Genomic DNA, 25,798 nt, shown 5'->3' on the forward strand with positions numbered 1-25,798 from the left:
TGTCAACTGTAACAAAAAAAATAATTAAAATAATTATTAAAAAATACCCCATTGATACTAAATAGGTTAATCTAAGTGGAAAAATAAGAAACCCTTATGACACTAAAATCTGAGGCCTTTAAAAAATTATCTAGGTCAGAATCCCAGGTTTAATGTGAGGCTGAATTCTAAACAATCATTCAGAGACAGGTGGCTTTGACATTTTCTGCTGGTGGCTTCTATGGTTGCTATGATTATTCCAGGCCAGCCAGCCAAAGTATGAAGTAGAATTCATACTTAAGCAAGTGTAAATGTATAAATCAGCACATATTGTTTCCTCTCCTATTTCATTGCCATGAACTAAATCACATGATCATGCAAGTTTCAGGAGAGACTGGAAACACATCCTGGCTACTATAGAAATTAAAAAACGAAATAAAGGAGAACTGAATTTGGAAGACACATTTATCAGTCGCTAGTATGGTGCATAGTACAACCATAAGAACCAAGGAGAGCCAGTGGAGGAAATTTAGGAGAAAAACGCCATGATTTGATTTACATCTTAGAAAAACATTATCCTTGAATTAAGAAAGAGAATAGTGATGAATGCAAAATAGTACTGAAAATGTAGAATATTTTAAAAGTATGTCAACTTAAAAAGATTACAAACATATGAGCTTAGGAAGTTCCCATGAAAATAGAAATGAATGGAATTAATTGATAGAAGACAGAGTTAGCATGATTTTGGTAACTGACTAGACGGGGGCGTAAAAAAGATGGAGAATTGATAGATATGTCATATTTTCTAATGTGGCCTGACTTCGTACCAAGTGTACACGTCACTATTGAGCCTGTTGTGTTGCAATTTGGCTAATTCCTTTTGGATGCCTCTTGCTTTACCATCACTAAATGATCTGAGAGGTAAGGACTGTGACTATTTTTCTACTTGGGAACAACATAGATCTTAGAAAGTGCCTGAACACCTACTATGATGCTTAGCATTTGATTCTATCTTTTTAATTAACATTTATTGGGATGACAATGGTTAGTAAATTTACATAGGTTTCAAGGATGTACTTTTGTAATACATCATCTATATATCACATTGTGTGTTCACCACCCAGAGTCAGTTCTCCTTCTATCACCAGATATTTGATCCTGTTTACCCTCTTCTATCACCCTGCTCTTACCCTCTGGTAACCACTAAATTATTGTCCATGTCTATGAGTTTTTGTTTATTTGTAACTAAAAAAGATAAATAAATAATTGTTGCTTTCAGTTTTATATCCCACATATCAGTGAAGTCATATGGTTCTTGACTTTTTCTGTGTGACTTATTTTGCTTAGCATAATAATCTCAAGATCCACCCATGTTGTTGCAAGTGGCACTATTTCATAGATGATTGGATAAAGAAGATGTGGTGTATATACACAATGGAATGCTACTCTGCCATAAGAAAAGATGAAATAGCATTTGATTCTGAAAGTAAGTAAAGCAAAAGACACTTTTAAAATGAAACCATTACTCTTAAAAGGGAGAAAGGGATAAATAGACAATTTTTGATATAGAGCTACTGAGGTATGATAGAGAAAATTCATAGACAAGTACAACAGGATTGCCAAGAAATATGATTAATTAAAAGTGAGATTATAATGGCAAAGCCTTTATATCTTCAATGGTCTATCTTCAATGACTGCCGATTTTTCCAGTGTCTCTGCTGAGCAAGGCAAAATTTGGTTTATCTTGGGCTATATTCAGAAAGCACATAGAATGATCTTAAAGGACATTTCAGAGGAGTTTTTACAGTGATAATCCATAGGGTATAAACTGAGGAAGTGGGAAGTGCATACATAGTAACATTCTTCAATTAGAAACAATTGCATTGATCATGAAAACCAATCTCAATATCCTGATACAATTTAGAGAACATGCACAAATCAATGAAGGTAAGATAGAGAGCACATGGTAAATTTCCTCCTTCCACAGATGAAACACCAAGAAAATCTACCAGAAAAAATCTAACAAAATTGATGGAATTTGTTCTCTTGGACTTTGCTGAGGTGCCTTGTCTCCAGATGTTTCTATTTGGATTGTTCTTAATCATCTATGTTATTGTCTTGATGGGAAATGGCACCATATTTCTATTAACAAAACTGGACCCTGTTCTTTTTACCACCATGTATTTTTTCCTTGGCAATTTCATGTTTGGAAATCTGCTATGTATCAGTTATACAACCCAGAATGCTCACGTATCTTTGGGCTCAAAGAAGAGTAAGTTCTTAGATGCTTGTGCTGCACAAATGTGCTGGATTCTTATGCTGGGAGCTACCAAGTGTTTCCTTCTGGTCGTGATGGCCTGTGACAACTACATGGCCATTTGTAACCCTCTGAATTATCCTCTAGTCATGAACTACAAGGCCTGTGTCCAGCTGGTGGCTGGCTCCTGGATCAGTGGAATTCCAGTTCAAATAGAGCAGACATTCCAAATTTTCTCTCTGCCCTTTTGTGGTTCTAACTCATCAACCACTTCTTCTGTGATATCCCCCCAATACTCAAGCTGGCCTGTGGGGACACCTTTGTGAATGAAATGATGGTCTACATAGTTGCTGTGTTGTTTAACATGATTCCATTTCTGTTGATACTTGTCTCCTATGGTAAAATCATCACTACAATCCTTAAATTACCATCAGCCACAAGTAGGGTCAAAGCTTTTTCCACCTGCTTATCTCACTTTATAATTGTTCTTTGGATCAGCCATTATTACATATTTAAGACCCAAGACCCAGGACTTAGCAGAAACTGACAAAGTACCTTCTCTTTTCTACACTCTTATGATTCCCTTGTTTAACCACATGACATACAGTCTAAGGAACAAGGATGTGATAATGGCACAGAAATAATTGCTATGTAAATAATTTACATCATTTAAAAAATGAATTTATTTACAGGAATTGATTTACTACATATTTTTAATAAAACTTCAACATTTATTTATCTTAAATTCAATTTATCTGTCTTTATATTGGTAATTATTTCCAAATTTAAAATTGCTTATAATGTTAACAAACATTTCTGTCTCTACTTAATGCAGTTACGTATGTGTCCACAAATAGCAAATCACTCTTTTGGGAATTCTATATTTTATTGTGAAATGTCCCTTCTCAGTAAGAAATTTTGATGAAGATTGATATAATAGATTCAATTGTAATATGTAGTGTTATATCACATACTGGAAACCATGTCATTCATTTGCGTAGAATTGTAACAGTCATGTTTAAAACCAGGGTGGTAATGGACATAAATTAAAATTATGTGTACATTTAGACCTAGCAATGACTCTATAGAGAAATCATTTCTTAGAGAAAAATCACCTTTCATTGGGAATCTATTTATAAATAATGATAGTACAATGATAGATGACAGTGAAAAAGAGTAGAAAGAAATAAAATTAGTTAATTAGAAACATTTCTAGAGGATTGGAAATAAATTGATGAGAAGCAAGAAGAAAATAAAAACATAAGAAAATAAGTGACATGTGGCGATTCAGTATAATACTCAACTATGTCCCATGTCTACAAACAGCAGTAGGCTCTGAAAGTCTAGGAAAGTATATTTATTCAAGCATATAATAAGAAGCCAAGGCAAAAGGCACTCCATGCAAAGGGTTAAAAAGGCAGGGAAATATGAAAATTGTTATAAAAAGATTTACATTAACATTGTTTAAATTTTAAAAAGTCATCGTTTAAGTCGGTAGCCTTCATTCTATGAAAAACTAGATTTTGTCAAATGCATCCTTCTCCAACATTCTTGCATTTTCCAATAAGACTCTTTGGATCCAAGATCATGATTATATTTTCATAATATCGCTGTGACATATTTAATGATAGTTGGCATTATTACATTTTATAGACAGAAAAATTGATACAAAAGAAGATTGGAGATACTCAAGGATGCATTTTATAATAAATTAGAAATAAAAATCAATTAATAAAAATGTATTTTCATGTATTGTCTCTACTACATCTTCCCAACTCTTGTTATTGACTCTTTTTTATTAGAGTCATTCTAGTGAGTGTGAAGTTGTATTACATTGTGGTTTTAATTTGGTTTTCCATAATGAGCTGTGATTTTGATTATTTTTGTGTGTACGCTTGTGATTTTTTGCTGTCATATCTATTCAAATCGTTTGCATACATTAAATGGGGTTGCTTTTTACTACTGAGTTGAAAGGATTCTTTACATACTCTGCACACAAATCCTTTACCAAATATATGATATACAAATATTTTCTGTCTGTGTCGTCTTTCACTTTATTAATGGTTTACTTTAGAATACAAAGGTTTCAAGGTTTGATGTATTTTACTTTATTTTACAAATTGTGGCTTGATCCCCCACCCCTTTTTGTGGTCTGGGAGATGATGAGTCCTGCCTGGCTGACGTGAATGTGCAGAAGAAAAAGTGAGTCATGTTGAAGATGACATTATCGCTTCAACAGTCCTAGACTTATTTCTTTTGCATTTTAAAGACAGAGAAATACATTTCTCTCTAATTTAAGACACTACACATTTGTATTTTAAAACATATTAGTGTACATCATAAGTCACATGTAATTATAAATTTCTGATTTTCAATCCTATATTTTTCAATAATCACAAAACAGAGAGGTAGAGAATTTAGAGAAGGAGTCATATGGCAAAATAGGTGTTTGGTTGTTGTACCAAACTCCTTGAGTGGCAGGCAGAATGGTTTAATTCAATTGGGAAACTAGCTGATCCCCAAGGTAAAGAATATTTCCTACTTAAAGAGCACTATTTGTTATGACCATAGAATACATTTTAGAAGGTGGTTAACCTCTGTTTCAAAAAAAAGTAAATTATTTAATCTTAAAAAAAAATAAATAAACAGAACCCAAAACAGTTTTTTTTCCCCTCGTGTTCTCTCTATCATTAATTCAGTAAGTAAAGGTAAGTATTATATTTAATGTCAATCCAAACAGGTCAGTGTGAATTATTCTTTTACAATTTATTTTTACATTTAGCTGTATTTATTTAAGCATTGGCAAAGAATACTTATTTACAGAAATCTTTAAAAAGAATCTTTGTTTTTGTTGCTTAGTGTTAAAAGCACTGATTTAGGTAGATTTTGTACTTTTTCTGATTCATTATTGTAACATCAAATAGGAAAATACAAATTGCATTTAGTAAAATGGGCCAATATATCAAAATTACTGTCATTGTCATTACAATCATCGTAATAATCATGGTTAGTTATCATCTTAGGTGCTAATGTTTATTGATTGCATGTGTTAAGCACATATTTAAGTATTTTGCATGAATTAAATCTGGGGATCACATCTCATAAGAATTTAATTATATATTACTAAGGAGGAACAAGATAGAGAATGCACTTTACTACAATGGTGTTGTATCCTATTAGTAGCAAAGAGAGTCGTTGTTTGTTAATAGTTAAGTTCCAGGATAAATGAATCTGAAAATATTAAAGAGATTAGCGTGTTTTCATTTTTATATTTAGAGACTTCTAGAGAAAAAAGCCTTCTAAATTGCATTCACCAATTTCTGATTTCTATTTTCTATCTTCAATTTGATTTTATAATCTTGTCCTGAATATAAGCATTATATACATTGGAATGATAGTTTGTGTAATTGATATCACAATCTCCACATCAAAAGAAGTAATTAATTCAGTGGAATACCAGAGAAATAAAAAGAAAATAAGAAAAAACAAGAGTGGCTACATTTAGTTGAATTATATAGCAGTTTTCTTTCTGAATTGTATAAATAGAAGCACCTAAAAGCTTCTAGAAGTCAGAAAAAAAAGCCTGTATATTGCAAGACTTGAGGAAGATTGTTTTTGGTGGGAATGTTTTTAGAAGAGTAGTATGATTTGGATAGGATTTGAATAATTACATTATTTGTTTTACAAATGGTTTTATATTGAATTCTATTGACTATTGATAATATTAGATTAGATTGTCACTATTTTACAAATAGAAAGTTGGGGCCAAAAGACAGATGTAGTAGATGCAGAACACTATATTTTTTATTGCAAGTTCTGTTGCTGCTTTTTGTTGCTAATTATTTTTGGCACTTAAGTTTCCGTTTGCTCTTTAAATATACTCCCCGACTTGAACAGTAGAGAATAATGGGGAGAGAGAGAGAGAGAGAGAGAGAGAGAGAGAGAGAGAGAGAGAGAGAGAGAGAGAGAGAGAGAGAGAGAGAGAGAGAGAGTTGAAGAATGAGAGAAGAGGCTACATAAAGAGCAGATCCAATAAAGAGAATAAAGAGGATGGCAGTTTCTGAGAGCAATGGTGAGCTCATCAAATGAGGGAGTCTGATGCATGCTAACCAAGAAAGATGGAGCGATTCATTCAATATACAATTTTAATCATCGCCCAAGTATTAGACACTACATTGAGTTAAACAGGTGAATAACACATGGTTAAAAGTGTGCAGGATGGTGTAATGAAAAAAAACATACTGTGTAGTCTTTCTTCTACACATGAAATCATCTTAGTAATGTCACTTATCAGCTACCTAGTTTCTGACCATCTTAGAGACTCAGTTACAGCATTTTTACATTCTCTACAATCAAATTTTCATTGGGAGAATTGTATAATTATAAAGGAAGTTTTAAATACCTGTAGTACTTTAATTGGTAGTTTGGAATATTGCAGTTGGTGAAATAAATTATTACTTAACTTTCCTTTTCTCAGTCACAGAAAATCCTCAGGATGCCCAAGTTTTACACGGAGCGTTGCTCCTGAACCTCTTGTGTCTACATTTTTGTAGTAGTTGAAATCTTAACTATTGTCCGTACTTAACACCCTAGAATATGGTTATAAATGTGTCTCTTCTTTGTGGAGAGTTGGTCTCTACTGACCTTTCAAATTAGTTAACATAATATGGAAGTTATCTAGCACATACTGAAAACGATGGAGTAATGTGCTACTGATTCAAACAGTGAATGATAAGAGTATAGTTCTGAGAGAGAGAGAGAGAGAGAGAAAGAGAAGGGGAGGGGAGGGGAGGGGAGGGGAGGGGAGGGGAGGGGAGGGGAGGAGATATGCTAGATCTACACCAGGAGAAAGGGGGTGGGGGTTCAGCATTTTGATTAGGAACCCATGCTTACACCTTGGGGACCATTCCAAAGAAGCAACCAATTTGACTCAATTGCAATTTATTTAAGAAGTTAGTTAATTTTTCACTTAAGCCCACATATACTTCTATAAGAATGTGACTTGTAATAAAGGGTTAACAAAAAAGTTAGTAAATCATGTTTTGTAGAACAAATATACTATGCCTTGCATAGAAAGATGTACAGAATATCAGAAGCTTATAATCTAGTTATAGCAATAAGAAAAGTATATGTTAAAATGGGCAAACACACCAAACACACTCACATGTAGGAACACACACGTGCCTGCCAGAAAAAGACAGAATGGATTAAATGAGTACAGCAGAATGGTAGCAATTTCTGAGAATGTGGGTGATTTAGGAAAATCTCAGAGATGAGTTGTGGTTGATGTCTGTTATACAATACGCATGTGTGGGGTGCACATTTTAGTCAGAACTGCTTTTCTGAAGATAAATGCTAGATGAGCCTTTCTCCTTACCTCTTGAACTTTCCTGGACAGAAAGAGAGTTTCCTTTCTTCCTGTTGCAAAATATGAATAAAAATTATGACTGCTGATATCATAGATCTTACATTGAAGTACACAATATTAAAGATTAAATAACATTCCATAATATTTAATGGCCAGCTTATCATTTTTTGGTAATCAAATAGCCTAAATATGCAGAATATCAAAGGTAAACAAGACTTTGGAAATACCACCGGAAAACCATCACTTTAAAAAATTAACTCTGTTCATTTCTAAACACTATTTTAGATGACCTACAATATATTACTTCTGCAATAAAATTTAATATTGAATTCATAATAATCAGAAACAGAACTAAAAGGAGAGAAGAAAAACATGTCAAGGATCATTGTTACAATTAAACATAAATTCAGATTTTGCATTTTTAGGTGTCCAGATGAATGTTAAAATTATAATCACATATGTCATCAACAGAATAAAAAATTTAATAACCCATAGCAGAAACAAAAAGCAAAAGGGGATTTATTTTCTTACAAATACATTTAATAATAATGAAAATACACTTCAGCACACTTTTTAGAGCACTTGGCAGTTATAGATTTTGTTTTTACAGGCAATGGGAACAATCAGAAGGCATGACATTTTCATTTTATAAATAAGAAAACAAAAGCCAAGGAAAGTGGTGTAACTTGTATTTCCGATTAAATCATTACCACAGATGGACTATAAAGAGAGGAAAGTAGAAGACAATGTTTCCACAGTGACACAATTTGTACTCCTGGGATTTTCTGACATTCCACAGCTCCAAGGGTTACTATTTGTGGTGTTCTCCATCATTTACATGATTATCTTAATTGGAAATAGTCTCATCATAATAATAACCAGGCTGGACATTGCACTACAGAAACCCATGTATTTTTTCCTGGCAAATTTTTCCTTATTGGAAATCTGTTACGTGTCTGTCACTCTCCCTAGGATTCTGGTGAACCTTTGGACTCAGGATAGAATCATTTCAATGCTGGACTGTGCCATCCAAATGTGCTTCTTCCTTATGCTGGGAGCCACTGAATGTTTCCTCTTGGCGGTGATGGCCTATGACCGCTACGTGGCCATTTGTAACCCTCTGCACTATCCTCTCGTCATGAACCAAAAGGTGTGTACCCAACTGGCTGTTGGCTCCTGGATCAGTGGAATTCCAGTCCAGATAGGACAAACATGCCAGATTTTTTCTCTACATTTCTGTGATTGCAATCAAATTAACCACTTCTTCTGTGACATACCGCCTATTCTCAAGCTAGCCTGTGGGGACACTTCTGTACATGAGGTGTCGGTCTATGTGGTAGCTATTTTATTCGTTGCAGTCCCTTTTGTGTTGATACTTGCCTCTTACAGCAAAATCATTTTCACCATTCTGAGGTTGCCCACAGCCAGAGGACGAGCCAAAGTCTTCTCCACATGTTCTTCCCATCTGATAGTTGTGGTTTTATTCTTTGGATCTGCTACCATTACCTACTTAAGGCCCAAATCCGATCATTCTGCAGGAATGGACAAACTGCTCTCTCTTTTCTATACCATAGTGACTCCCATGTTTAATCCCATGATATACAGCCTTAGGAACAAGGATGTTATTGCAGCTCTGAGAAAATTATTACTTAAAAAATAATGTGATGTGTGTAACTATAATTGTTGTACTGCTTGCCACAGAGTTATCAGAGAAACATTTCAAATCTCTATATTCCCCTTTTAAGATGTTAACCACTTCCAGCTTATGATGTACTTCTACATACTTTTAAACACTAACCTACAATTTACTGTGCATATATATACTTGGCCAATTTATCTATCTTCGGTGCTCTGTGTCTAAAGAAGAATAATCCTGCCTCATGAATAAAATAGTAATGTGCATCACATTTTCCATATAAAAACTAAAAACAGAATTCAATCTGTTAAGATTTTGGCTTAAATATACCAGGAAGTGTACAAGACTATATACCTGAATAATTTCCCATATCTTGACACTTGTACTTGTTAGTGTTCTCGCATTCTATGGCACAGACACTGGCCAATAGCAGCTGAGTAATGAATGTGTGAATGAGTAATTACATGAGTGAATGGATAAATGAATATTGCTATGCCCTACCTCAGACTCCTGCCAAAATCTAGAGATTTTAGAGCATCAGTAAACATCAGGAGCATATTTATTTAACCTACTATGCAGCCATGTGAAATTACTCCAATCATAATACCTAAAGAAAAGCTTACATGACTTAGTTTTCTTCCTAATAACTTCCTGCAAAAACACATGATACAACAGAACATTCCTACCTGTCTCACCCAGTTTGCTTGGCACATATTTCTATGTTCTCATCAGCAATTATGATCCCAAAGTAATTTGCTTTAAGTTATTTTGTCTCTTTCATAACTGTGCTTCAAACAGCTACTCCCATGCCAAGTCATAGTTTTAAAAGAAAACATCTATGAGTTTAAACCTGAAGACAAATGTTAGAAGTTATTTTCTGGATACCCAAAGCCCAGCACAGTTGCATTTACATTAGGGTGCCTAAGCTTCCATGTCTTTAAACTTTTCTAATGGGTTTGAAATTATCAAACCTTTGCACTGGTGTTATCAGGGAAAGTGAACATCTGTCAGCAGAACATTAATGCCTATCCTCCCAATTCCAGGTTCTCGAATCAGCAACTCACATTAAGAGATTGTTTAGTGCATCTGTCTCTGGGAACTTTTCTTAGCAGTTTTTTTGACACTTATGCTGTTCTATAGTTTTAGTTATAATTGTACACCTGTGGATAAGATAATGTTAGCTCCTGCTCTATGTTTCACTTCATCAACCCATTACATCATCTATCATCTAACGTGATTTACCACATTTATTTACTTATACATTTTATTCATGATAGTATATAGATGTATATTCCTTTTCATTTAAGGTTTCATATACAACTTTTATACCTGGTCATGATGAAGACCATCATGATGATGAGAAAAGTGATGATAAAGATTATGATTATGGTGGAGATAGAAATGGCAGTAGTTTATGTTTCTGTAAATTTAGTAAAGCTGGGATCACAATGTTATAAAAACAGTCTGTCCCACAAGTTCAGATACCTGATTTTTCATCTTCTCTTTACCAAGTTCTTGAACAAGTCATCTAGTTACTTTCCTCGTAGGGGTCTACAGGCAGATTACCTAACTAACACTGATGAGGTGATTCTTGACTGACAGATTTAAGGTTCTATTTGGGAGACCCAAAAATGTAACTAAGTTAAAAGTTTAGTTATTTGGGAATTAGCATAAGCCACTCCATTTGGGGCCTCTTGTCTTTAACAATTCACAATTAGTAAAATGGTGAAAACATACTTTGTCTTGTGAAGTCTGAGATTATTATAAGGGTCAGTCCATATCCACCTAGTATGGAGAAACATTTAAAAAAGTTTAAAGCACCAGAAATTGAAGTAGTGACTGGATTTCAGTATAATTCTTGGTGGAATGACTGGGTCTACTTTATTTTATATTCAGATTCACAGAGATAATAATTATAGTGTTATTTTTGAGGAAAGAGACATTTCACAATCAGTTACCTAGGGGGGAAAACTTACTTGTTTACACATTAGAATTGTTTTCTTTTCACTAAAGTTTTATGTTTAGTTTTTCTAAAAATGTGCTACTCAAATATTTGCCCATCTAAATAGGAACTATGAACAGAGCAAAACCTTTGTTAATATTAAAAGAAAATATTAATAATATGTATATCATTATAAAATCCACACCAATTAACATGTTTTAGGAGTATTACTTTATTTTTACAAATTTCCTTGAGACGTTTATATTTTCTCTTTTTATCTCTCTACTCCTTGCCTTCCCAGTCTTTTAATTCACAATGAACTAGCCTCTAGAAATTACTCTCTGCATTCATTTATATGCTCTCTATTCCCAGCAAATATAATTGAGGCTGACTGGAAAAAAACTTGTGGCATCGTTTAAAAAACAGTCATCTTCCTTTACATATAATTCTTTGGCTAGTCCATGGTTGCCAGCGAGCGCTGCAGACATTTCTTGAAGTAAAGATTAAAAATTACTCACATGTATTTTTCTTTTTTCTGATGTTTATATTATACCTGTGTTCTGGATAGTAGCATTTACTGTCTTCTGGACACCAAATATATGGGTGATCCAATATATGACTTGATGAGCCATTGCTGAAGACTTATATTCTCTGTTATGTCAAAATAGTGGTTTTAATACATATATCTCCAACTAATATAGTTAATGAGAAAGAGAATATGGAATATTCCTGTTTGGATTGATTCTAGAGAAGTGTTGTCTCTTTTCTACCTTTCATTTGGGCTATTTATACATCATTTCCTTAACAATGGTAACACCTTTGGCATAATGTCCTCCTAAAGAATATACTTGTGAAAATTAAGCATAATTATCCATAAGAATGTAGTAGTGATTATATTTTACAAAAGCTTACTTCATCAAAGAATTTTATAACATTAAATGTTGTCCTTAGAGGATACAGAAAAGATTTCAATGTCGTGACATTAAGCTATAAAATAGCATGTGAGCTGTTTTCTCTGAAATACAATTCCTAACACCCCTTCTATCCTGATTGTCTCATTCAATAAATCACTCTCTGCCAAATTTTGTAAACTTTAGAAATAAGAATTTAAGTTGTGGTAAATATATTCATATTTCTTTTCAGAATTCTTGCTGTAGTGCCTTGGAAAAGGGCCACATTAAATAGAGTTGTAAAAGAAGACTGGTTCTTAATTGAAGATAAAAAGTACTATCTAAGCTAAAAAGTGGTAATGGCCACTGCTTTAGATGCACAATTTTATACATATATATATATATGCAATTTACATTACAATTACATATATATAACTTACATTATGTTACATATATACCATAGTATATCAAAATATATACATACCATAGATCAGTATATATAACATGATGCTATTATATATAATCATAAATAATGCAGTGCTTATTTTGACATGATGGAGAATTTACACTAATGACAAGACCCATTCCCAAACAATACCAATTAAATGTTAAATCCACTTGAAACCATTTTCCTATTCACTTTGAATGGATTTTTTTGCTAGTGTAAAGCAGTAGTTTAGTATTTGTTCATGTGACTTGGTTGTCACAAATTATTGCTTGCTTCTGACCCACTAAGATCAGTGGATTCCATTTGATAATGTTTCATTAAATTTATTAAATCTTCAACTCATAATTCTGTCCTAGGTACATGTCACTTGATTTATGTCACCAAGGACCAATGGATTAGACAAGTGGACATCTTCAAAGCCCTAAGCTTATGGAAAAAAGTCAACTATATGAAACTTTATATAAGTTTCCCACCTGAAAGGCAAATACTATAAATAAACTATTTGCCCCTTACCTCTGAGATCTGATTGGATATATAATTTGACAATCTGATCCAAGATTTGACATATAATTTTGTACCAGATCTGTAGTCTCACAACAGCCTAACTAACTGTCCCCCCATGTCTTTCCTTAAGGAAAGAAGAGTCTGTGAGACTGTGCCTTTCTGGGACTCTGTTCCATCCTTGTGTTTGCACTTTATGTCTCTCTGTCTGGTCCCCAAAAGATGGTTTGCAGCCAAAGACGGGTAAGATATCTCACGGGAGATACAACCTAAGCCAGGCGGAACCGAGTGGGGACCCCCAATGAACTGCTTTAGAAAAATATGGGAATGGGCCTTGCCTCCCCTCACCCTGCCTGGGAAAAGCTGTTGCTGGCTCTGGCTTTTCCCTTGCACCTGTTTGTGAGAGAAGTCATGAGGACAATAAAGATCAGTTCTCTCCACTTATCTCAATGGAGCTGTTACAATATGAGAGACTTGACCCTGAGAGGGTACATACCTTAAATAAAACATCATGGGTCCTTGTGCTTCAGCTGTTTACAGACAAATGGTGATTAGAATAAACATTTTTCTGCTATGATGTATGAGTCTCACAGACCATGTAAGAAACAATGTTACTTTCTTGTATTTGTATACCTATCAATAAAACCCTTCATCGGCCTTATTCTGGGCTACAATCCTCTGAGACTGGGAGACCCCTGGCCTTCTGAGAGATTTAACTGCATTAAGTCTCTGTTTGTTTCTTTCTTAAAAACTTAACCCAAACTGCCCCTTCTCGCACCCTCACTGCCAGTGTTGCGCTGGGCGCTACACAGATCCACAGATTTTTACCTTGCTCCTCTCTTTTTGACTTTTGAAAATCTTTATTCAATAGATTTTCAATAAATGTATGTACAATCTTAGAGGTAACAACCAGAACAATCCATAACAACATTCAAAACAATCATTTTGCAAATAAATCCAGGCAAAACTGTTTTGATATTTAAAAGGTAAAATTTTCTCTACTGTATATATCTAATTTCTTTTTGTAGAATTCAAAGACCAAGTGTCGTCTGAAACCTGGCAAAAGTAATCATATGGCAATCAGTAATCATGAGGTTGACTAACTCTCAGTAGAGAAGTGACTATCATATGTTACAGTTTAATTGGGTATTTCTTTATTGACAGAAGGAGGGTCACCAGCTAAGTAATTTTATCTCATGAGCTGCAATCTTTAAGTTCTTTACCGGATGGTCAAAGAAAACTTTTGTTAGAATTAGATACAAGGATGATCAAGTTTGTTAGTATACAACAAATTATGCAAAACACTGTTAGCAGTCCAGAGCAGCATTTACAGTTACGCCATAAGGATGGCAAGTAAAGAGTTAAAAGTATGATGCCAATCTAAATATATTAGATATATAAAATCTAAACATGCATCCAAATTAGTGATTTGACAAACAAGGTAAGAGTCAATGTCTTGGTGCGTGGGAAAGTCAGGGGGAATCTACTCTTGGTGCTCCACTCTTGAGATTTGCACTTTAAACTTAACGTATAAAACATGAACACAATAGAGGTTGACTTCTAAGTGAGGCAACAGACTTTATCCTGGAATGTAATGTCATATGGTACAACAGTGAATAATTTATGGCAGTTAGGGATCCAGTGAAATGAAAACCATATAAGCTAATCATTCTGTTTCATTAGGAAATTGTAATAGACAGAATAGTCTCTCAGCGATGACCAAATACTAATTCCTGGGACCCGTGAATATGCTCCAGGACATGACAAAATGGATTTTGCCAGTATGATTAAAGTTACAAATCTTAAAAATGGGGAGATTATCCAACTAGGCCGAATCTAATCACATGAGCCCTAAAAAGGGGAAGAGGAAGTACGAAGGGCAATCAAAGATATTTTATGACAGAAGAAGCAAGGAAGTGGAGGACTCAGTTTGTCACTGCTCTTTGAAGACTGATGGGCCCATGAGCCAAGGAATGTGGTGACTTTTAAAAACTGAGAATGACAGACATTTGGCTGTCAGCAGCAGGAAAACGGGGTCTTCGGTTCTACAACTTTAAGGAACTGAGTTCTGCCAATAATCTAATTGAGCAAGAATAATGGAATTCCCAGTGGAGTGTACAGAAAGAAATGCAGTCCTGTCAACACCCTAATTTTTGCTCAATGAGCCATGTTGCACCTATGACCCACAGAGCTGTAAGATAATATATGTGTGCTGTTTTAAGCCACTTGTTTTGTGGTAATTAATTGCAAAAGCACTAGAAAACTAATGCATAATTCACATAAACTGATATGAGAAATGTAAACCAGCTCAGTATATGCCAATCTACATCTTTGATGCCATAAGAAATTAACTTTAGAGTTTGGGGATTAGAAATACTCAGCTTGTCAGCCTCTTTTCCAGCTGAGTAGATGACTCAGTTCTTCCTAATGAGATTAATGTGGATGTCAGCAAGGGCTGTTTTTTTCTTCCACTTCCTTTCATTCTTAGAAGGTTACAGAAGTCAAACCTAAGAAAGGAAAAGTAAGAAAATGCGAGCAACTTGGATGTCTGATGTCATTGTTTTAAAAGCCCTGGACTATCTACCCCATTTCTGAATCGGTCAGACTTCTAACAGCCATCTCAGTTCTGGTGTGTGCGAATAATATAACCAGTGCATTTTCACTTCTTATAGACTCTTGGACCATTGCCAGTGGTCTGTCTGGTGTGCATAATGGCAGTGACAATAATTCCTTATCAAAGGTTGTCCCTTTGGGGTTAAAAAATAATTCATGGTTGTTTCATAAATACCCAAAATATAAATCAAAATCACACATATATCTGAGCATACTAAAGCTACAATACAAGACCTCACCAAGACAATTCTTATCTCTTTCAGAGTTTCAGATATTATCAATAGTGATAAAGTCATTTCACCTCTAAGAATACATAGTACTGGACTCTTCAAAAAGGCACTCACAGAAACTTCTATCTCCATTACCAATTTCAGGGTGATTCACTTAAACAAGTACCAATTCAATTAAGTGAAACATGCTTCATTTCCATCATCAGTCAAACATCAGGGTGAATGGCAGGAAAGGGTCTGACTCCATTTTTGATGTTTGACTGATCACAGTCCCACCCCATTCTCTTCTGCTTCTGCTCATCTGGGCACGTTCATAGAAAAAGAGAAAGAAAAAAGTACTCTTCTTTTGGCTCACATGTAGAGTGTCGTGAGCTGAATAATAGCCACAAAAGATATCAAGTCATAATTTCTGGAACATAAAAATATTACCGTATAATAAAAGTTTCTTTGCAGATACTATTAAGTTCTTGAGATGGGGAACTTATCCTAGATTTTCTGGGTGGGCTCTAAATGCAATTACAAATATCCTTATAACAGGTAACTGGAGGGAGATTCGACACACACAGAAGAGGAGAATGCATGTAATTATGGAGGCAGAAATGCAAATGATACAGATACAAGCCAAGGAATGCCAGCAGTCACCAGAAGTTGGAAGAAACAATGAATAAATCCTCTCCTGGAGCCTCTAGAAGCAACACAGCCCTGCCAACAACTTGACTTTAGCCCCGTAAAACTGATTTCCCACTTCCATCCTCCAGGCCCATAAGATAATAAAAGCACCTGTTGCCTTAGCATTAAGTTCGTGACAGCAGCCATGGGAAACTAATGCACATGGCAACCCTCATTCCAACTCTAAGCCCTTCCTAACCAGTATGAAAACCACAAGCCAGTCTTTTTTCTTTGCTCAAACCATTTTTGAGATTCCTTGGGAGACCCTCTTCTCTCCACAGAGAAGGGTGGCTCCTTCTTGGCATGTGTGATTTCATCAGTCTCGACATCTGAAACAAATTTTATGTACTAGGCAGTATCCATCTGACTCTGTGACTGGATCTCACAAAAAGGATGACTCAGAGGACGATGGGACCATGAGTCCAGAGGAGATTCCAGAGGAGCTGAGAGCCACAAAAAGTTATTCCCTTGGAAACTGGGGATTTGCCTGGTTGTACTTCATAATTGCTATGGACCTCTTTACATCTTCCATTTTTAACAAGTCTTACCAAAATATCCTCTTTCTTTTGCTGGTTTTGATGAAGCAGACAGAGGTGTTGGGAGCCAATGTGGCAAGGAACTGAGGACAGCCGCTAGGAGGTGAAGAGACAGTCCTCAGCTAATAGCCAGCAATGAAATGATGCCTTTCTTCTTAGAATAGCAAAGAAATGAATTTTGCTAACAACTTGAGTGGCCATGGAAATGAATCCTTCCCCAGTCAAGCATTCAGGTGATACCCAGCCTCAGCCAAGGCTTTGATTGCAGCTTTGTGGAGAACCCAGCTAAACTGTACTCACACTCGTGTCCCACAGACTGTGAGATGTTAAATACGTATGGTTCAATCTTTTAAGTTTTTGGTAATTTCCTATGCAGCAATAGATAGCTAATATAGGTGTCCTTTATCTGCTTGAGAAAGTTTCCTTTCTTTTTCTAATTACATGAAACGTTTTATTTTTAATGTGTATTGAATTTGTCACATTGTTTTTTGGCATTTATTGAGATAATCGTATGACTTTCTTCTTTAATCTGTTAATATGGTTAAATAAATTAATTGATATTCAAATATTAACCAACATTGACTTTTGAAATAAATCCATCTTGGTGATGTCATAAAGTCTTGACTGTTCCTGTGTTTAATGATTTGTTTATTATTTGCTATATAGTGCCTATATGAGAGATGTTCCAGATGATTTCTCCCACCAAAGAGGGTCAATCATTCCTTTGATGAAGTTAAGGCTGATAAACTCAATCCAAGCATAAGCTGATCTGGGTAGAATCTTATGATTTTGGCAAGAGGCAGTGTACCTCCAGCTTAACCCTATTCCAAAAGCACGGCAATCCAGGGCTTTCACTTAAGAATGTGGGTTCTCTTTGTCTGTTCAACAAGAAGAGAAACATAACTTCACTTACATGTGGGATATGAAAATGAAAGCAACACACAAACAAGACAAAGAAAAACTCATAGACACAGACAACAGTTTAGTGGTTAACAGAAGGGAAGGGAAGGGTGGTAGAAGAGGCTAAAGGGAGTCAAATATAAGGTGATGGAAGAACTGACTCTGGGTGGTGAACACAATGCAATATACAGATGATTTTTATAGAAATGTACACTTGAAATCTATATAATTTTACTATCCAGTGTCACCCCAATAAATTTAATAAAAATTTTTTTAAAAAAGAAGAACATATAAGAATTTCCGCTCTTGTGTTTCAGTGGTTCTGGCTTATATCTTTCATCTTCCACCCCAAGCAACTTTAGAAATTGGCAAATGTTGTGAAAGAAATATCACTGTGTGTTTCAGCCACATAAATCTCCACTTTTGGTACTCTAAGCCTGTACAATTACCAAAATTACTGCAAGTTTCTCTGAGCCCAGCTGAAGCCCTCTTTCACAAGCCATACATGTATTCTTTGATGCCAGAATGCCTAGATTTTCAGAGAAATGTGGTCAATGATTGTCAGTGTCAAATATATATACATATATATAGCAAAAGGGTATTCTCCAATGTATATACCAACACAACCAGTTGATAAGAAAAAGCTGAGTTTATTGCTTACCTTAGTAAGGGAGACCACCACTTCACAGAGCATTGGCTGTTTCTAGGGAGAAGGGCAGGCACGGAAAGAATTTAAGAATTGAAGTTTGGTTTAAGGTGGGTCTTTCAAAGAAAGGGTTTGATTAGGATTAGCTACACATCAAGAGACAACAGTCCTGGCTGGTAGAAACAAGAAGACAAGGATATGGTGATGAGAGATTCAAAGAATTTAGTAAACTGTCTGTTGATGTTTTCTGTTGAAGAGTCCATGGGTTGTTCAGGAAATTTCTGTAAATAGCAATCAAAACATTTCCCTGGGCAAAAAACAAAACAAAAACTACTGGTGAAAATTAAGTCATGCTAATGAAAACAGAAGAATAGCGAAGTCATGTTAATGTAGATAGCAAGGTATGGTTTTAGTTTTTAGTTTCTTGGTTGAAAATGGGAGTTGACAGTTTCTATTCTATGTGATAACTGCAATTTATATTTATATTTTGTTTCTCTTAGAAGTTCTCAGTGGGAGCAAAAAACTGCTAATAGTCATCACATTCTACCTCAAGTGGAAGGCTTTTGGACATTTGATGTTTTCAAAGTAAGTAATAGAGGCTATTAAATTGTATATATACATGTATATGTAATTATATATATAATTTCTTTCATCTCTCAGCATCCATACCTGGAAGATGTCTAATCAGCTCTCAATAAAGTCTGTAATTTTTCTGATATCAGATAATATAAAACCAGATCTAGAAAAGCAACGTCATCTGCAGTGCAGTCTTTGTAAACTCAAATCTAGAACTGACAGCCAATATCACACTTGCCATACACCAGCTGATCTGATGTTAAAAAGTTAAATTTCAACTATATGTGTATGCCTCACAGCTGTGCTTGTCTAGAACACTTGAGTAATGAGTACAATTAGCTTACTGTGTTAAGAGAGTCCCCCTTCATCCTGCCTTGCCGTCCACCTCTCCTGGACACCACCTGGGACATTCTGAATCACACTCAAGAGTGGAGCAAAGTCCCAGGAAGTATGCAAAGATTGCGAGTGATCTCCCACAGATACGATGTTATGGTAACTGGGGAGCATAGTCCCTTTTACAACAGCCTTAGAGGATTGGACCCCTCTGCCCACAAGTTCTGAGATCATTCAATTAGTGTTAGGTAATTACTAGCCTCTCTGAAGACTAGAAGTAGGGAAAAAGAATGGGTATTTTTAATATTTAGTGGGAGAAATTCTAAGTAAATGTATTTTTAAATGTAAATTACAAAGGAAACATATTCAGAAAATTAGTTTTACATAGTAAAGTTTCAAACATTTCTCAAATTATTTCATTACCATCATTGTTAACATAGTAAGTAAAAAAATTTGTCAAATTCTCAGTATGACCATATTATGCTAAAATGACTCATTTTTGCTAAAAGAGTTAACTTGCTTTTCACCAACTCTGTCATTAAACTGTCCCAAATGACAAAATAAGTTCACTCTTGTGTGCACGCAAGTAGAAGGTTCACACTGCAAATAAAGGGGAAAAAGAAATTGAGATTGGAGCTCACTGTAATGGAGAGTTTCTGAATAGTTGGAACTCCCACAGTGGATTAAAAAGAAATTCTTGCCCTTAGAAATGAAATTGAAGTTGTCTGACCATTTTCCAGTCTTGACTTAAGAGTGGATCTTTGCATTGGATATAATTTGTGACAAGATTATCTCTAAGATTCCGTGAATATGGGAGTCATTAATTTTCTGCAGTGCAGAACAAAATGTAGAGTCTATAATTAGTGGAGAGCCACCAATTATAACTAACCCTTAAATATCATTGTTTCAGTGAAACTGTCACACACAGTATATGTAGGAGTAATTAAGTTGATGATGAGAACTTGTGTTTACTAACTGGAATGGCTTTGCCATTCCCTCGCTGCTCTCTGACATAAGATGCTCATCTGTAAGTCCTTCCATCTTTGCAGACCACCTGCTGATACCAAGTCCTATAAAACCCTCCACTGGGCTAATCCTTCAATACCATGAGAAAAAAATATTATCCATTTTCAGTACTGACAACCACAGGTAATATTTCTTGAGCTTCTATGTGGTTTTTGAAATAATTTAAATGACAATAGTTACATTTTTAAATATTTGAACTATTTGCAAGGAACCTCCATGATAAAGGAGATCCTCTGCAGGATTCCAAGTGTCATTAAAAACAATCCCAACATTACTGAATGTGAAAATTGCCTCTTCAAACTAACATTTACAGTACTTCTATTTGTAATTACCAATATGATTTTAGAAAAAAAATTCACAACGGCAATAACCCTGCTAATTATTCCTCAGGTATCCCTTAGAAATGAGCACGTTTGGTAGGATTCTTCAAATGTTTGGTCCCCAACTGACATGAGAATGTGTAAAAGTTGTTGGTTATATTGGTGAAATTCTTCATCTAGGTAAGTGAAAAACAGTTCCTTCTTTGGTAAGTAGTTTCTGTGGTTACTAGACTGGCTTCAATGGTGCAAATATAGGCTTTATTGATCTGAGATTAAGACCTATTGATTTGTGTCTAAGTAGTTGAGAAATGACATTTATCAGTTAGTATTATACCAGCAAAGCAATCTATGTCATGTCACCATTTCTTATATACTTTCTACAGGGATCTAAAACACTGTTTGTTTAAATAAGCTTTTTTGTTACAGGTAAGAGAACTGAAGCATAGCTGGCTACCTGATAGTTTGAATTAATTTATTTTCTATCCTATGGTTGTTTTTTTGTTATATATTTGGGAAGAATTTAGTGAATCATAGTATTTTGATAGGATCTTTTTGTTCATTCTTTTTTAAAGCAAGAATCCAAAATTAGGGTGAAGGAGAATGTTACAAAATAAGAAGACACAAAAAGAGTGAAGAAAGAAGTTGGGAGTAGTTGAGGAGAAGTCTATTTGAGTTTTGTTAGATTTTCTCTTGGACTAGGCGATATAGATTCAAGGTAACTGAGGTATACCTTAAAAGTAGTTTGCTGTTTTCTCTCTGCCCTAGATCAATTTGGTAATAACAGTGAAGCATTAAAGCCTTTGCTAAAGTTGTTTCTGTATTCTTGGGGGAATGCACAGAACCAGAAATAGAATTAATGACATGTATGCGTAACACCAAAATCTAAAGGCAATACCTTTGGAGATTTAAGTCCCAAATGCTACCTGGTAAAATAAAATACCATCTTCCCATTGTTCAGTTTCCGAAGACCTGCTCACCTCAGGTAGGTTTCTAGAGCCAAATTTAAGATTTTAGGGAAAAAACTTACCTTTGGGGAAAAAAGAAAGATTGTAAATGAATTATTTTACTCTTGCTTACTCAATTTAATGACCTTGACAATTTAATGGCCAAAACTATTTTCTTCTCATAACTGGAAAATCTGTCTGAATTTATTAGGATTCACAAAATAGCATTTTAATTATTTTATTTTGGTTCACAGGAAAGCGTTTACACCTTTTTATCATTGGGCAAGTATAAGAGAGTTTAAGGAGAGTTACATTTAAGGAGAGTTTTCTTTTATTTTCCTTTCGATTTGTTTTATTTTTAAAATAACGTAGGTACCACATTACAAGTAACACCACGTGTATATTCATGTTCATATGAAACATATACCATATTTACTTAGGTTTAAAAAAAGCCATTACCTATATTATTTTCTCATAAATCAAGAGAAACAAACATACATGCAAACTCAAAACATTCACATAAATACACAAACACAGGGAGAGAAGCCTATACAGCTCAGTAACATCCATTGCCCATCACCCCATTTACTTTTTTAAATATAGAAGTCCATTTAAAATCGAAAGAGACGCAAATTTATATGTTAAATTATGTCGCTTTTACTTCTTCTTAGCTCTTTGACTGTTCAAGAGACTCCTCTTTTGGCACCAGATTATACCATGAATAGGTAATGAGTATTTTGGCAAAAGCATAATGAATTTTCAGAGAAAAGTTCAATAATACTGATTTCATGATTACTAAATACTGAAGAGAATGCAGACCAGGATCAGTAGCATAATTTTCATTATTATTAGTGTGTGATATGTTCATTGTTTGTAAAACTAATACAAAAATATTTTAAACCAATCATATTTTTTGAGAACCATAAAAATAGTGATCATTTTTTGTGTCCGCATGAATACTTACAATAATAGAAAAGGCTTAGTCATAACAGCCTTGTGTCTCTCACACTGACATTTTTTCATATTATTATGAAGACATAATGAGATATCATTTTATCCAAATCTCTTCTTTGATACAAGGAAAGTAATGGTCAGAGAAACTAAAGAGCTTGCAGAAGGTGACAAAGCTCCTGAGTGACATAGAGATTTAGATCCCCAAGTTTCTCAGCTGCCTATATCAGATAACTTTTTCAGTATTGCCATAGAGATAACAACGCCTCTTTAAAGATTGACACAGGACCACGTAATTTTCTAAGTGTAAAAAGATAATTGCAGAAATAAATTATGTCCTTCTTTGCAGATATTTTGTGGCTGTCAGAAGAGTTACACATGCATCTATCATTTTCTCAGAAGTTTAGACAATAAAGTAGAAAAATGGATAAAGGAAATTGCTCCTCCTTGACTGAATTCATTTTCGTGGGAATCACCAATAACCCTGGGATGAAAGTGGCCCTATTTACCATGTTTCTGGTTGTTTATGTCATCAGTCTTCTGGCAAATCTTGGAATGATCATTCTAATTAGAATGGATTCCCAGCTGCACACGCCAATGTACTACTTCCTCAGCCACCTCTCCTTCAGTGACCTCTGCTATTCCACAGCCATTGGGCCTAAGATGCTGGTGGACCTATTTGCCGAGAGCAAATCAATCCCCTTCTCTGGCTGTGCTCTGCAATTTTTTATTTTCTGTGCCTTTGTAGACTCTGAGTGTCTGCTGCTGGCGGTGATGGCCTTTGATCGGTACAAAGCCATCAGCAACCCATTGCTCTACGTGGTCAACATGTCCAGCAGGATGTGCTCCCTGCTCATGGCTGGGGTTTACATGATGGGGATGGCAGATGCTTTGGTCCACACAACATTAGCATTCCGCTTATGTTTCTGTGGGTCAAATGAGATTAACCATTTCTTCTGCGATGTCCCACCTCTCCTTTTGCTATCTTGCTCAGATATTGAGGTCAATGAATTGGTGATATTCACCGTTTTTGGCTTCATTGAACTGAGCTCCATTTCAGGAGTTCTTGTGTCTTATTGTTATATTATTCTATCAGTTTTGAAAATCCACTCTGCTGAGGGGAGGTTCAAAGCTTTCTCCACCTGCACTTCCCACTTAACTACTGTGGCAATTTTCCAGGGAACTCTGCTTTTCATGTATTTCAGACCAAGTTCTGCCTACTCCCTAAATGAAGACAAAATGACCTCATTGTTCTACACCCTTGTGATTCCCATGTTAAACCCTCTGATCTATAGCCTACGGAACAAGGACGTGAAAGAGGCTCTGGAAAAACTGAAAACTAAAAGGTGTTCTTAAATATTTGTACTGTACATGCACACACACTGATACGCACACACAGTGTTTGTTGTTTTTGTACAATTATATTGCATGATACAAGAGAAGCAAAGTTGTCTCAAATATTTTATTTCAATAAATGAGTGTTTGTTCTAAAGTTCAATGTCAAGAAATGTTGCTGTTCCTCCAAACATGTCATGTTTCATTTTGTGTCAAGCGTTTCTATGTGGCACTTCCTCTTTGTGGATCACTTTCCTGGTTTTTCTAATTTTGCTTAATTTTCATTTGTTCATTCTTTCATTCAAACATTATTGTATTTACACTAAGAGTCATTGCATGTTTACTGAGAGATCTTTGAGCATTTAAGTCCTTTATGTTTTATTTTACATCTGGGAGCTTCTATATGAATGAATTCTATAATCTAGTGCTAATAATAGACGTTAATGAACTAAGCAGTCAAATGATTCATAATAAGCTTCAAAATCATCTTGAAGTAAAGAAGAATAAGGGATACAAATTCATAGCAAATATCGAAATCTAGTGTAAGAGAAAGGTTTCTTTCGAGAGAGCTATGGAGCCTCAGCTTCAAAAAGATAGTTTGGGAGAGGAAAGAATAAGAGGCAGAGAGAGGATCTCACAGTTACAGAGGTCTTGAGGTGGACAAGTCCATGCCCTTTCAGAATGAAGAAGCCATGGTTGCTACAACATGGAAGAATCTTGAGGACATGATGCTAATTGAACTAAGTCAGAGAGAGACAAGTAATGTATAATCTCACATATACGTGGAATCTAAAAAGATTCACACTCATAGAAACAGAACAGATTTGTGGTAGCTGGAGATGGGGGATGAGGAGCGGGCGGAAAGTGGGTGAATTTAGTGAAAAGGTACACACTTCCAGTTAGAAAATAAATAAGTCCTGGGGATGTAATACACAACATGGTGACTATAGTAAAAAAAAAGAAAGAAAGAAAAAGAGAAAACCCTGGTCATTTGCAAAAGGTGAAGAAATTCACAGACTCGGCCTGAAATGAGGAGAACAAGGAAGTAAGTTTATTCAAGAAGAAAGATGCTGGCACAGAAGTTGCCGGGGGAGACAACTACACCCAACTTTAGGTTCGCTTTTTCTTATATAGGAAAGGATAGGTAAATTTCCTTACAGCAGATGTGACATATAGGCTGAGGTCATTTGATTGACATATGTTGTTAGATAACTAGTTACTTTCTGCACAGGCTCTTACCCAGAATGCATACAGAAAAACCCACGGCGGGGCCAAAACTTGATGTTCATTTTATTTTAATTGTATTATAAAGAGGCTAGAGTTCATGTAATGGACAGATTTTAACAGTTTGCACATGTGTGAGGGACCAGTTAATACCAGTTGGGTTGTATCTCCTCTTTTTAGGAGGGTTTGGATATCTTTATTTCTAGGAGATAAGCCTGACTGGTTCCTGGGGAGGAAATGCAGACCTGGGCAGTCACCATTAAGGCTCACTTTTATTATCCCTTTTTTGCCTCATCACTGGTCTTCTTTAAGCTCTTTAAATTCCATAGAAATGACGTAGTCCTGTCTACCTTATAACCTCTAAAATAGCTGACCCGTCTGCCTAGAATGCTTTCTCTACCTACTTGCAGCTCTCAATTAATTCATACTCATGTCTTAGATCCCAGATAACTGTCTACATATCCAGGAAGCATT

The 25,798-nt window shown here is 35.2% G+C and overlaps 2 protein-coding genes and 1 pseudogene across 3 annotated transcripts; all 3 read left to right on the forward strand.

Moving 5' to 3' along the window:
• Positions 1–1,966: 1,966 nt before the first annotated feature.
• LOC308504317 (olfactory receptor 10AG1-like) lies at positions 1,967–2,895 on the forward strand (annotated as a pseudogene). Its single transcript has one exon. The product of its transcript is annotated as an olfactory receptor 10AG1-like (transcript).
• Positions 2,896–8,319: 5,424 nt separating this feature from the next.
• On the forward strand, positions 8,320–9,264 carry LOC308504307 (olfactory receptor 10AG1-like; the record flags this gene model as incomplete). Its single annotated transcript, XM_081064656.1, has 1 exon — positions 8,320–9,264. One exon carries the CDS (start codon positions 8,320–8,322, stop codon positions 9,262–9,264), a length of 945 nt encoding a protein of 314 aa, XP_080920782.1.
• A 13,924-nt stretch (positions 9,265–23,188) lies between these two features.
• LOC308504321 (olfactory receptor 5W2-like) lies at positions 23,189–24,121 on the forward strand (the record flags this gene model as incomplete). The annotated part of the gene is made up of 1 exon (XM_081064667.1): positions 23,189–24,121. One exon carries the CDS (start codon positions 23,189–23,191, stop codon positions 24,119–24,121), a length of 933 nt encoding a protein of 310 aa, XP_080920793.1.
• Between the last annotated feature and the right edge of the window lie 1,677 nt (positions 24,122–25,798).

Source organism: Rhinolophus hipposideros, assembly GCF_964194185.1.
Source record: "Rhinolophus hipposideros genome assembly, chromosome: 10".
Taxonomy (NCBI): domain Eukaryota; kingdom Metazoa; phylum Chordata; class Mammalia; order Chiroptera; family Rhinolophidae; genus Rhinolophus; species Rhinolophus hipposideros.